The sequence below is a fragment of the Pelodiscus sinensis genome, chromosome 6 (assembly GCF_049634645.1).
Source record: "Pelodiscus sinensis isolate JC-2024 chromosome 6, ASM4963464v1, whole genome shotgun sequence".
Taxonomy (NCBI): Eukaryota; Metazoa; Chordata; order Testudines; family Trionychidae; genus Pelodiscus; species Pelodiscus sinensis.
Genome location: NC_134716.1, coordinates 129,490,676 through 129,504,241, shown reverse-complemented (window position 1 = coordinate 129,504,241; position 13,566 = coordinate 129,490,676). Strand labels below are relative to the sequence as shown.

The following is a 13,566-nucleotide window of genomic DNA, read 5'->3' as shown; positions in this document are numbered from 1 at the left end:
TACTGAAAGGCATGGGATGCGTAGTCCTAGGGATGGGGGTTCCACGGCCACCACCCCCAAAAGGAAACGACGGGTGGTGGTGGTCGGGGACTCCCTCCTAAGAGGGACTGAGCCATCCCTCTGCCGTCCGGACCTGGAATCTCGAGAGGTGTGCTGCTTACCGGGAGCTCGCATTCGGGATGTCACTGAGAGGCTTAGCAAGCTGATCAAACCTTCGGATCGCTACCCCTTCCTGCTTCTCCATGTAGGAACGAATGATACGGCCAAGAATGACCTTGAGCGGGTTACTGCGGATTATGTAGCGCTGGGAAGAAGGATCCAAGACTTTGGAGCGCAAGTGGTGTTCTCGTCCATCCTCCCTGTTGAAGGGAAAGGACTGGGCAGGGATCGTCGAATTGAGGACGTAAATGCGTGGTTGCGCAGGTGGTGTCGCAGAGAGGGCTTTGGTTTCTTCGACCATGGGACTCTGTTCCGGGCGCAAGGATTGTTAGGAAGAGATGGGATCCACCTAACGAAGAGAGGAAGGAGCATCTTCGCGGGCAGGCTTGCGAACCTAGTGAGGAGGCTTTAAACTAGGTTCGTCGGGGGACGGTGACCAAAACCCTGAGGGGAGTGGGAAAGTCAGATACCGGGAAGAAATGCATAGAGCAAGGAGCGAGAAAGGAGGACCCCAGTTTCGAATGGAGAAGATAGTGCAATCAACTGGTTACCTGAAGTGTTTGTACACTAATGCGAGAAGCCTGGGCAACAAGCAGGAAGAACTGGAGGCCCTGGCCCAGACCAAGAAATATGATTTAATTGGGATAACAGAGACTTGGTGGGATGACTCGCATGACTGGAGCGCTGTCATGGAAGGGTATAGATTGTTCAGGAAGAATAGGCAGGGGAGAAAAGGAGGAGGAGTTGCACTATATGTAAGAGAGCACTACGATTGCTCTGAACTCCAGTATAAAGAGGGAGAAAAACTTGTTGAAAGTCTATGGGTCAGGTTTAAAGGAGCAAACAGCAGTGATGTTGTGGTTGGTGTCTGCTACAGGCCACCGAACCAGGTGGATGAGGTAGACGAGGCTTTCTTCGAACAACTGAGCGAAGCTTCCAGATCGCAGGCCCTGGTTCTCATGGGGGACTTTAATCACCCTGACATCTGTTGGGAAACCAATACAGCAGTACACAGGCAATCCAGGAAGTTTTTGGAGAATGTTGGGGATAACTTCTTGGTACAAGTGCTGAAGGATCTGACCAGGGGCCATGCACAGCTTGACCTTCTCCTCACAAACAGGGAGGAACTAATAGGGGACGTAGAGGTGGGTGACAACCTGGGAAGCAGTGATCATGAGATGGTAGATTTCAGGATCCTGACCAAAGGAAGGAAAGAGAGTAGTAAAATACACACCTTGGACTTCAAAAAAGCAGATTTTGACTCCCTCAGAGATCTGATGGAAAGAATCCCCTGGGATGTTAACATGAAGGGGAAAGGAGTCCAGGACAGCTGGCAGTATTTTAAAGAAGCCTTATTGAAGGCACAGAAAGAAACCATCCCGACACGTAGCAAGAGAGGCAAACCTGGTAGGAGACCGGATTGGCTTACAGGGGAAATCCTTGGTGTACTTAGGCACAAAAAGGAAGCTTACAGAAAGTGGAAACTTGGACAAATGACTAGGGAGGAGCTTAAATGTATAGTTCGAGAATGCCGGGGGGTTATCAGGAAGGCGAAAGCGCAAATGGAGTTGCGACTGGCTAAGGATGTGAAGGATAACAAGAAAGGTTTCTACAGGCATGTCAACAAGAAGAAGGTGATCAGAGAGGGTGTGCAGTCCCTAATGGATGAAGGAGGTAACCTAGTGACAGAGGATGTGGGGAAAGCTGAAGTACTCAATGCTTTCTTTGCCTCTGTATTCACGGACAATGTCGGCTCCTGGACTTCTGTGCTAAGCGACGCAAGATGGGAAGAAGATGGACAGCCCTTGGTGGGTAAAGAACAGGTTAGGAACTATTTAGAAAAACTAAACGTACACAAATCCATGGGTCCAGACTTAATGCACCCAAGGGTACTGAAGGAGTTGGCAAATGTCATTGAGGAGCCTTTGGCCATTATCTTTGAAAAGTCGTGGAGATCGGGCGAAATCCCGGATGATTGGAAAAGGGCAAATGTAGTGCCCATCTTCAAAAAAGGGAAGAAGGACGATCCAGGGAACTACAGACCAGTCAGTCTTACCTCGGTTCCTGGAAAAATCATGGAAGGGATCCTAAAGGAATCCATTTTGAGACACTTGAATGAGAGGAAAGTGATCAGGAATAGTCAGCATGGATTCACAAAGGTCAAGTCGTGCTTGACCAATCTGATTGACTTCTATGATGAGGTAACTGGCTCAGTGGACATGGGAAAGTCAGTGGATGTTGTGTACCTTGACTTTAGCAAGGCTTTTGATACGGTCTCCCACGATATTCTTGCCAGCAAGTTAAGGGAATGCGGATTGGATAAATGGACGGTAAGATGGATAGAAAGATGGCTAGAAGGCCGGGCCCAGCGGGTAGTGATCAACGGTTCGATGTCAGGATGGCGGTCGGTTTCTAGTGGAGTGCCCCAAGGTTCGGTTCTAGGACCGGTTTTGTTCAATATCTTTATTAATGACCTGGATGAGGGGATAGATTGCACCCTCAGCAAGTTTGCAGATGACACTAAGCTAGGGGGAGAGGTAGATACGCTTAAGGGCAGAGATAGGGTCCAGAGTGACTTAGACAAATTGGAGGATTGGGCCACTAGAAATCTCATGAGATTCAACAAAGACAAGTGTAGAGTCCTGCACTTGGGACGGAAGAATCCCAAGCATAGTTACAGGCTGGGGACCAACCAGTTAAGTAGTAGTTCTGCAGAAAAGGACCTGGGGGTTACAGTGGATGAGAAGCTAGATATGAGTCAACAGTGTGCCCTTGTAGCCAAGAAGGCTAATGGCATATTAGGCTGCATTAAGAGGAGCATTGCCAGCAGATCCAGAGATGTCATTATTCCCCTTTATTCGGCTTTGGTGAGGCCACATCTGGAGTATTGTGTCCAGTTCTGGGCCCCCCACTACAAAAAGGATGCGGACGCATTGGAGAGGGTCCAGCGGAGGGCAACCAAAATGATTAGGGGGCTGGAGCATATGACCTACGAGGACAGGCTGAGGGACTTGGGTCTGTTTAGTCTGCAGAAGCGAAGAGCGAGGGGGGATTTGATAGCAGCCTTCAACTTCCTGAAGGGAGGTTCCAAAGAGGATGGAGAGAGGCTGTTCTCAGTAGTGACAGATGGCAGAACAAGGAGCAATGGTCTCAAGTTGTGGTGGGAGAGGTCCAGATTGGATATTAGGAAAAACTATTTTACTAGGAGGGTAGTGAAGCATTGGAATGGGTTACTTAGGGAAGTAGTGGAGTCTCCATCCCTAGAGGTGTTTAAGTCTTGGCTTGACAAAGCCCTGGCCGGGTTGATTTAGATGGGATTGGTCCTGCCTAGAGCGGAGGGCTGGACTTGACGACCTTCTGAGGTCTCTTCCAGTTCTGATTCTATGATAAGGGGATGGTTGGATGAAATAACATGATCTTGGTAACTAATTGACCATTCATTTCCAGTTGGAAATAGGTCAATGGAGGGATGATAGGAGTTGCTATAGGGAACTTTCTGGGTGTCTGGCTGGTGAGTCTTGCCCACATGCTCAGGGTTTAGCTGATCGCCATATTTGGGGTCAGGAAGGAATTTTCCTCCAGGGTAGATTGGCAGAGGCCCTGGAGGTTTTTCGCCTTCCTCTGTAACATGGGGTACAGATCACAGCTGAAGGACTCTCTGCATGTTGGGGCCTTCAAAGTATTGGAAGGCTTCAATATCTGAGACATAGGTGAGAGGATTATTCTAAGAGGGGTGGGCGAGATTCTGTGGCCTGCACTGTGCAGGGGGTCAGACTAGATGATCATAATGGTCCCTTCTGACCTTAAAGTCTATGAGTCTATGAGTCTATGTTGGGCAGTGGGCTGTGGGTGACCTCCACTGGCGGCTGGCTGCAGCCCGGCCCAGCAGGGCAGGGGGTGAGTCATTCTGCAAGGGGGCTTCGAACCTGTCTGACCAGTGATCTCCCAGGGAGCGGAACAATGGGAAGAAGGAGAGTGGAGCCCTGGCTGGGGGCAGGGCTGGGAGTGAGTTAGGTTTCTGGCTGGTATCATGGAGGAAGCAGCCTAGGCAACGGGCTGGGATTTAGGGGCCCAGGCTCCCCCATCTCAAGGGGGCTGAGGAATCCTAGGCCTGCCCTGTAACCAGATGACATCTGTGCTGTGCTGTATCCTGGAGAAGCAATAAACTCCCTCTGTTCTACTGGCTGGTGGAGTCTGTCCGTGCCACTACGGGGGTGCAGGAGACAGGAAAACCCCAACGCGCCATCACAGGGTGTTTAATTGGATGCTCCGTGGGGGAAGCTGCCTCGGCTCCCCATTCCCCGTGGAATGTGCCCCCTTGGGCGCTCTGTGACACATGGCAATGAACAGCAATGGCGCCGGGCCCCCTCCAGCCTCATGTCTGCTGCCGGTGGAGTGTGGGGCAGGCCATGGTGTCCAGGAGGCCTGGCAGTGAGGGGGGGCACGCCAGGGTGTCCAGGTGCCCCACCGGCAGGGGCATGTGCGGTGCCAATGAGGCTTTGCCTGCACAGAGCTCGCCCTGACTCCCGGGGGTTTCCGGGGCAGGGGCCATGTGCCTGCCTGGGCCGTGGGTACCTGATGGGTCCGTGGAGCCCGGGGAGGGGCTGCAGGTGCAGCAGGGCCGTGCCGCTCGCCGGGGAGATGCTGGAGACGCGCAGGGCGGTGACGTTGGCAGGGATGGCCGGCTCTGCGGGGGAGAAGCAAAGGCCATGAGGTCTGGGCAGTCGGGGGAGGAAGTGGGGATTTTACCCACCTTGTTATGTTGCAGGGGAGTGCTACTGTCCTATAGTAACCCTGGGTGCGTGCCTCAGTTTCCCTGGGTACTGCTGTGACGTAGTGGGGGGTAACCTGCTAACTCTCTGGCTGCTGTCTGTCGCACCACCGAGCAGACGAGCGATGAGTCACTATGCAAAGAGGGTATCCCAACTGGTTTGGCCAGCTGACCCCCATGGAGAGGAACAAAGGAAGGTGGATGCTGCCCTGGCTGGGGGGCAGGGCTGGAAGAGAGTGAGTTAGTTCCTGGCTGGAAAGCAGGGAAGAAGGAACTGGGGAGGGGGCTGGGATCCCCCCATCTCAAGGGGGCACTGAGGCCTCTTAGCCCCAGTTCCTGTAACCAGATGACATCTGTGCTGTGCTGTATCCTGGAGGAGCAATAAACCACCCTCAATTCCACTGGCTGGTGGAGTCTGTTTGTGCCATTTCGGGGTGCAGGAGACAGAGGACCCCCAACGCGCCGTCACAACTGCACCAATGCCTGATGGGCATTCCGGATGGCATAGCCTCCCACACAGTCGGGAGGGGGTGCTGCCAGGTGTCACATTTTGCCTGGCAGAAGGACAAAGGTTGGGGGGCTGGGATCAGGCTTGGGGGTGCAGGACTGGAGCGAGGCCTGGCCCTGGGCCCCTCTCCCTGGGCTGGGCTGCCCTGGCTGCTCCTGGTCTGTGCTGAGCTGGGTCTCCGGGACCCGAGAACCCTGCTGTTCGCCCTGCCGGCCGGGAGCCCCCTGGCTGCGGGTAGGGGGCAGGGCTGGGGGCTCTCCCGCACTCCAGTGGCATCGTAGGGTCCATCTGGCTGCCACGGGCCCAGAACTGCCCATGGCCAATACCGGGTCTCGGCCCGTCTTGGGGGCACTGCCCAGGCCTGGCTCAGGAACTCGGGTAGGCTGGGCACAAGCCCCTTGCCCCGCCCTTGCTGAGTCGGCCACGCGGGGCCCGTGCGCTCCCTCGGAGGGGCAGGGAGGGGCCGGGAGCCGCGCCAGAGCCCTGGGGGCAGCTTCTGGCGGGTGCCCAGCCCCTCGGCCCCCGGGACTCAGCGAGAGCCGGGCACTTACCCGAGATGTCGGTTTCGAAGTCCCAGCGCGACGCCTGGCCCAGGCCGGCAGCCGTGAGGCCCTGGACCGTCACCGTGTAGTTGGTGCCGTGTCTCCAGCGGGGCGGCCGGTACGCGGTGACCGACGGAGGCACCCGCACCTCCTCCGCCTCGTGGAAGCTGCTGTCGTACGCCCTGAGGGCCGTGACGTTCAGCTAGGCAAAGGGAGCAGCTCTGGAGAGGGGCGGTACTGGCCCCCGGCCCCGCCCGAGACCCCCGGCGCCCCCCACGGCAGGGCACAGCAGGGACTCCACCCCCCACCGCCGCACACCGAGCCGGCCGGGGACTTTCTCCTTCCCCCGGGGCTGCCTGGGGGCCTCGCTCGGGCAGGGTGACGGCCTGGGGGCACCTGCTCCAGCAGGACCAACACCCAGGGCTGCTCCCTGCACAGGGTCTGCCCCGTGGCCGTGTCCCTGGGGAACAGCAGGCCTGGTCGGCACCAATGGGGCGTACAGATAGATCGGAATGGCTTGCTAGTTCAAACTATCTAGTCCGTGCCACGTGTAGCCGCGCGGCACGGGGTTCGAACAAGCCGGCATTTAAAAATGGCGCCGGCCGGCTTATGCAAATGAAGCCCGGGAAATTCAAATCCCGGGCTTCATTAGCAAGTTCGGTATGCATACATTACCCTGCTAGTTCGAACTAGGGGGGTAGTGTAGACATACCCACTGAGACCGACGCCTCCATCCCAGCCAAGACAGCCAGGAGACAGACCCGGCGCTGGGAGGGGTGCCCCTCACTCGGGGCCCAGGCTCGGTGCTGCTGGGGGGGGGTGAGGTGCCCCACACTTCAGGGGGGCAGCAGACATGGATAACGGCACCTGGCCGATGCCCACCGACGCTCCCCCCTCAGTCCCCGCCCCGGGCTGAGTCGCCCCCAGAGGCCGCCCGCGAGGCGCGCCCGGTACCTGGTACCCGAGGATCTCCCCGTGGCAGGGCGGCAGCGGCTTCCAGCGGAAGGTTTGCTCGCGGAGATCGAGCGGCTCAGTCTCCGGGGGGCCGGGCGCTGAAAGCGAAGCAGCCCCAGGTCACGGCCGGCCCCGGGGAGCCGCAGCGGGTGGGGCGCTGGGAGGGGGCTCCCGGCAAGGGGGCGGCTTTCTGGTCAGACCCTGCAGCAGGAGGGGGAGCAGGGCCCTGCCTCCTCCCCCGGGTGGTGCTGGCTGCCTGGGCCGGAGGAACTGGCAGCCCCTGGCAGCAGGGGGCCCAGAGCTCTGGTCCTTGCTCCAGCCACATGCAGGGCTGATGCCACGGTGAGGGGCTTGGCGCTGAGCTGGCCAGACCGACGGGGCACCCAGGCACCCTGCAGGAAATGGGATTCTGGGATTCTCTGCCCTGGGAGCCCCTCACCCCTCTCCCCCCCCCCCGATCCCCAGCAGGGCCGATCCCCGGCTGGCCTGCTCGGTTGCTGAGGTGCAGAGCGATCGCAGCTGCCCCTACCTGTCTCCCTGGTCCTGACCCGCCGGCTGTAGAGCACAGCTGGGCGGGCGGGGCGGGTCGCCGGGTCGCTCCCGGAGATGGTGACATTGTAGAAGCTGAAGGGCTGCAGGGGTCTGCATGTCACTGCTCCTCCCACGCCCTGTAGTGACTGCTCCGTGGTGTTCCCAGGTCTCCTGCAGGGGCCTGTCCGGGACCCATCCGGCCGGCATCGGGCCTGCAGCTTCCAGCTGCCCTGGCAGGACTCGAGGGGCTCACAAGTCCAGTGCAGTTTGATGGAGGTGGATGAAACATCCAGGTCCCCCGAGATCCGGGGGTTCGCTACAGAACAAGCAGCCGCCGGAGGGTTACTCTCCTGCCCCTCCCGGGTGCCCGCAGCCTGCAGGGGCGTCCAGTCCTGCAGCCCCGCTCCCGGCCCACGGCGGGCGAGAGGCCAAACCCACCGGTGCCTGGGACTGCGGGACACCCCGCTATGCACTGCCTGGGGCGAACGGGTGCAAGCACCCCAGGGCCGGGCTCAGCCTGGCTGGCTGCACACAGACCCCCGAGGTGGGAAGATGGGTGTAAGGGAGGGCTGGGGGGGCACAGGGAGCACTGGGGTGTGTGAGGGGAGGTGGGGGATGGGTTATAACCTCTCCCCTGTGTAAGGGGGGCTGGGGGGCACAGGGAGCACTGGGGTGTCTGAGGGGAGGTGGGGGATGGGTTATAACCTCTCCCCTGTGTAAGGGGGGCTGGGGGGGCACAGGGAGCACTGGGGTGTGTGAGGGGAGGTGGGGGATGGGTTATAACCTCTCCCCTGTGTAAGGGGGGCTGGGGGGGGCACAGGGAGCACTGGGGTGTCTGAGGGGAGGTGGGGGATGGGTTATAACCTCTCCCCTGTGTAAGGGGGGCTGGGGGGCACAGGGAGCACTGGGGTGTGTGAGGGGAGGTGGGGGATGGGTTATAACCTCTCCCCTGTGTAAGGGGGGCTGGGGGGGGCACAGGGAGCACTGGGGTGTGTGAGGGGAGGTGGGGGATGGGTTATAACCTCTCCCCTGTGTAAGGGGGGCTGGGGGGGCACAGGGAGCACTGGGGTGTCTGAGGGGAGGTGGGGGATGGGTTATAACCTCTCCCCTGTGTAAGGGGGGCTGGGGGGGCACAGGGAGCACTGGGGTGTGTGAGGGGAGGTGGGGGATGGGTTATAACCTCTCCCCTGTGTAAGGGGGGCTGGGGGGGCACAGGGAGCACTGGGGTGTCTGAGGGGATTTGCTGGGGAGGCTCCTTGCTGGCCAGGGGGGCGGCTGATGCGCTCGGTGGCTGTTTTGGTGCCTTATAAAGGAGGCCGCCAGCCTGGAGATGTAAGTAGCCCCGGCTCTGAGCAATTCGCCCTGGTTGGACCCTCCCAGCGGTGCCCCAGACACCCTGTGAGTACGTCTACACTAGCCCATTAGTTCAAGCTAGGTAGACAAATGAGGGCAACCGGAACTGGAAATGCGGCCCTTGATTTAAATATCCCGGGCTTCATTTGCATGTTCCCGAGTGCCGCCATTTTTAAATCCCCTTCGTCCGAACTAACTGCCCGTGGCTAGACGTGGCAGTTAAACGTTAATTCGAACTAACTCCTTAGCTCGAATGAACTGTTCCTCCGAGTGCCGGTTGGGGTCACTCCGAGGGCTGGGGTAAGGCCCAGGCGCTGCAGGCGGGCGTGTGAGGACGCTACGCCCAGGACACGGAACCTGTCGGCGCGAGCGACACGGCGACGCCCACGTGAGGCCACAGACAGCACCCAGGAGGGCGGGGAGGCTGCTGCTGCAGCCGTGAGAAAGCTACCGGCTCCCTCGCCCCCCCAGCGCCTCCTCCCCCTGGAGTCTGGTGTCCTGGGAGCCGGGCACCCCGTTGTACCTGGGCCTCGTGTGCGCCTTGCGGCCCAAACCCTGCCCCCCCGGCGCTGTGCAGCCCAGACCCTGCCCCCCCGGCGCTGTGCGGCCCAGACCCTGCCCCCCGGCCCGCGGGAGCCGGCCCCCCACTCACCCACACAGTGAGCGCTGCTTGCGAGGAGGCGCCCGGCGCCCCGGCTGTCCTGCTCCGCCCAGGCGTTCCCGCCGCTCCCGCTTGGCCCCCGCCGCACACACGTCATCCTGGAGGGCGAGGCCCAGGCCCCCTCCGGGCAGCTCAGCTCCACCCGTTCGTCGCGGCTGTAAAAGGGCCGGTCTGGCGCCAGCCGCAGCCTGGGGTCCCCCTGGGGCCTGGGGCACTTCTCTGCCAGAGAGAGGGGGCTGGGCAGGCAGGACACGCCCGTGGCCGGGGACAGCCAGGGACGGGCTGCAGCCAGTTGGCCCCGGGGCAGAGTGCGGGGCCCGGCCTGCCCAGCCTGGCGGGGGGGGGGGGGTCTAACAGGGCTTTCCGGCCGTTCCCTGGCCCCTTTGGGGCAGGACCAGCCATGGACCCGGCAGCCTGTGGAACCCCCAGGGCTCTGGACTCCCTGCAGCCCGGCGGGAGGGGGGGGGCGACCCAGGCAGCTAACGGGGGAGGCGGGACAGGAGGGGAAGGCACCATTCATCCACCAGGCCCCTTTGGGAACGTTCAGGCCTCGGGGCGTCTCCCTCTGCCAGGGCCTGAGGGATCCGGCAGGGCACCCACCCCGATGGCTGGGACCGGAGAGGGGAACTGGCCCCCGGTGTGGGAGCAGAGACCTGCCTCCCATCCATTCCCTGAGGCTGGGGGGCTCCCGCCTGTGCTTAGCCTCGGAGGGGGCGCTCGGGCCCTGGGTTCGAATCCCCCGCCCGTCCTGCCGCCCGCGTGGCAGAACTCACCCACGCAGCGCACACGGCTCGTGTCCCACGCCACGCTCCCGGCCGTCTCCGTACACTGCATCCAAGCCTCACTCCCCTCGTACTGCTCCGGGCGGCAGGTCACCGTAACCCACTCGCCAACTGCAAACGTGGTGCGTAGGATGGACGCAGAGACCGACGGGGGCCAGTTCCCTGCCCTCGTGCAAACCCCTGCAAAGGAAGAAATGTGCAGTCCCAGCAAACCGTCCCCGTGTCCCCCTCCCACAGAGCGGCCGGCCCTGCCCCCTCGGGGAGGAGCGACGCCCCATGTGGGACCGGACCCATAACGTCCTGAGAGAGGCCGTCAGCCCCTCTGCTCAGTCCAGCCCCACCCTGTCAGCAGGGGGGAGCCTGACCCCCCTTGGCCTGGCCCTGCGCCCTCGTCCCACCGAGTCTCCTCCTCCCGTCAGCCAACGTCCCTCCCCCAGTGCCCAGGCCACGGGCCCCCGCCCCTCTGGTCCCCGCGCTGCACCATCGCTATGGCGACTGGGCTCTCCCCCAACCCCCTGACCGGGTAACGCCTGCTCCCCCAGGCAAGCAGCCCCAGTGCCCGGAGGCCTCTGCCCGCTCTGCCTGGGCGCCCTCCCCGTGCAGAGCCGGCTGGGTGCCTGAGGGGACAGGAGCCGCGGGAGCTGCGGGGGGGGGGGGGGGGGGCAGTTCTGCAGGACGGGGCCTCGCCGGGGGCTCGGTGCCTGCTCGGCTCTGAGCTCTGCCCCGGAGCATCTCACCGTCGTCCCTCCTGCCTCGGGCCCAGACTCTCGCGCCTTTCCTGCTGCCTCCTCTGCCGGCCGGCCATGCCCACAGCGGGCCCAGGGAGCCCGGCTGGGTCTGGACACTCTCCCTGCCTCTGGCTGTGCCAGCGTCCCCGGGCGACACCCTCTGCCTCGTTGGGCCTGGCCCGGGCTGCCCGCCCCGGGGGGTTGGCGGAGACGCCGGGCGTCAGGCTGCCGGCGCTGGAGACAAGGGGCCCGTCCCTGGACAGAGGCTGCGATGCCCACGTGGCGCTGGGGGAGGCTCGAGGGGCGCCGGAGCCCTGTGGCCCCAGGGGCTCACACTCACCAGTGCAGGCGGGCGTCCCACTCCACGTGGTCTGGCTGCCCCGGTGCAGGCACCTGATCTCGGGCGGCGAGGGCTGGAACCCCGCAGGGCAGCTCCAGGTCACCGAGGCTCCTTGGCTGTAGAACGGCTGCTGGAGGGTGAACTGGACCCTGGGGTCCTGGGTCTCGGGGGCTGGGCACTGCTCTGTGCACAGGAGGGAGGGGCTGGCTCAGGGTTTGAGCAGACGCCTCTCGGGCACCTGGGCTGAGCCCCGTGGGCTGTGCCACCCCACAGGCTGCCGGCTGCCCCCTCCCAGGGGCCCGGGCCTGTGCCGGCCGGTCCCCCTCGGATTCCCCGCCCCTGGGCTGTGACGGCTGCATTAACCCCCCTGCCCAGGGCTGAGCCCCACGCGGGCAGCTCAGGGTGGGGGGAGGCTGGGGGAGCCCGCTGTGCCCTCTCCAGCCTGGGAGACCTGCCCGCTCAGCACAGAGCAGCGCTCGGCCTGGGGGGCTGGCGGAAACACGGAGCCCGCTGCTGCGGGGTGGAGGGGAGGGAGGGAGGGGGGAGTCCGACAAGAGCAGCGGCGTGAAGGGGGCTCCGATCTGCGTCCCGCTTGCAGCGTAGCTGCCGCCCGGCTGCTCCCACGGGGGCCGGGGGAGGCGGCAAGGGCTCTCTTGGCCCAGCAAAAGTACGACCTCGCCCACCGGCCTCTGCCGTTCCAGGGAGCTTCACCCACGGATCCGGCTCTGCCCCCTACACCCAGGGACCCCTTCAGCCAGCAGCCCAGGCAGCCACCGTGGTGCCCCATGGCTAAGGGGCGGCTGCTGCCGTCCCCGAGCCGGGCGCGGTTCTCCCGGAACGCGGGGCGGGGGCCCGGGAGAAGCGCAAGCAGGGCCTGTCCTCGAAGGGGAAGCAGAGCCCGCGCCCCGCCAGCCGGACGGCCCTGGACAGATCCTGGAGCCACTTCCCAACCCCTCTCCCTGGCTCGGGGCACGAGGAGCAGCCCGGGCAGCTCGGCCGAGCCCGACCCGCGCCAGACCCGCCTGCTTCCTTCGCTGCCCGGCCTGCGGGCTGCAGACCCTGCACAGGGACCGAGTCGGGCTCGCCCAGCCCCCCGCACTCGCCCGCCGACGAGGGGAACACGACCGGCGTGAACTGAGCGTGCGCAGGGTGCACAAGAGCGGGAGGGGCGCACTCAGGGTTCCCAATGGGTCGTTGTCACCCTGGGACTCGGGGTCCCGCTGGGCTCAGGCTCCCGTCGGGGACCCGGAGAACGGAGGGGAAAGGGCCTTTGCTGGGCGGGGCTGGAGGCGCTTGGGAGACAGGCCAGGGCTGGGTGAGAAGTCGGCACCAGCCGGGCGAGCTGAGAACGGGTCCCGGCCGGACAGGATGCGCCCGAGTGAGGAGGGGCAGGAGTCGGGGGAACCCCAACACGCCGTGTCACACCCTGCGATGGGGGGGGGGCTGCTCTTGTGAGCCTGCGTCTGTGCAGGGCCCAGCAGGGATGGGGGTCTCCTGAGCCAAGGCAGGGAGACTGGCCCAGCCACTTCACACCTGGCCAGGGGAAGGAGTTTGGACAAAGGGGGGGGCTGCCAGTGGGGAGGAGTGACCGGGGGCTGGGAGAAGGGGCAGGCTGGGGGAGGGGGATGAGCAAGGCAGACTAAAGCCAGGACAAGGGGGGTCCTGGGGCCCTTGACCCCCCCCCAGGAGGGCTAAGGCTGCCCACTCTCCATGTATCCCGCGACCATCGCCTGTGTCCCCGGGAACCAATAATCCTCCTGCTCTACTGGCTGGCGGGGTCACGTCTGGCTGTGGACGGGGGCAGGGCCGGGGGTCCCCAACGCGCAGTCGCACACCCTGCAGTGCAAGCCAGGCTGGCAGAGCCCGGCTGTGGCTGGCCGGCTGTAGCACACACAGAGCTGGAGGAACGTAGGAGATAGCCATGTAGAGAGTCTCTGGGTTAAGCTAAAAGGAGTAAAAAACGAGGGTGATATCATGCTAGGAGTCTACTACAGGCCACCTAGCCAGGTGGAAGAGGTGGATGAGGCCTTTTTTAAACAATTAACAAAACTATCCAAAGCCCAAGATTTGGTGGTGATGGGGGACTTCAACTATCCAGACATATGTTGGGAAACTAACACAGCGAGGCACAGGCTAGCCAATAAGTTTCTGGACTGCATTGGAGACAACTTTCTGTTTCAGAAGGTTGAAAAAGCTACCAGAGGAGAAGCTGTTCTGGATTTGGTTTTAACAAATAG

General features: G+C 62.5%; 1 protein-coding gene across 7 annotated transcripts in view; it reads right to left on the bottom strand.

The window, feature by feature from the left end:
* LOC106732952 (receptor-type tyrosine-protein phosphatase kappa-like) overlaps positions 1-13,566 on the bottom strand; it is a 77,375-nt gene that overhangs the window by 23,029 nt on the left and 40,780 nt on the right. For all 7 annotated transcript variants that reach the window (XM_075932851.1, XM_075932847.1, XM_075932850.1 and 4 more), the window contains 7 exons: positions 11,330-11,512; positions 10,253-10,441; positions 9,471-9,698; positions 7,464-7,781; positions 6,935-7,032; positions 5,990-6,182; positions 4,735-4,846 (listed from right to left, as the gene is read on the bottom strand). In XM_075932851.1, coding sequence (XP_075788966.1) covers positions 4,735-4,846; positions 5,990-6,182; positions 6,935-7,032; positions 7,464-7,781; positions 9,471-9,698; positions 10,253-10,441; positions 11,330-11,512 — 1,321 coding nt within the window. The remainder of the gene's footprint in view (positions 1-4,734; positions 4,847-5,989; positions 6,183-6,934; positions 7,033-7,463; positions 7,782-9,470; positions 9,699-10,252; positions 10,442-11,329; positions 11,513-13,566) is intronic.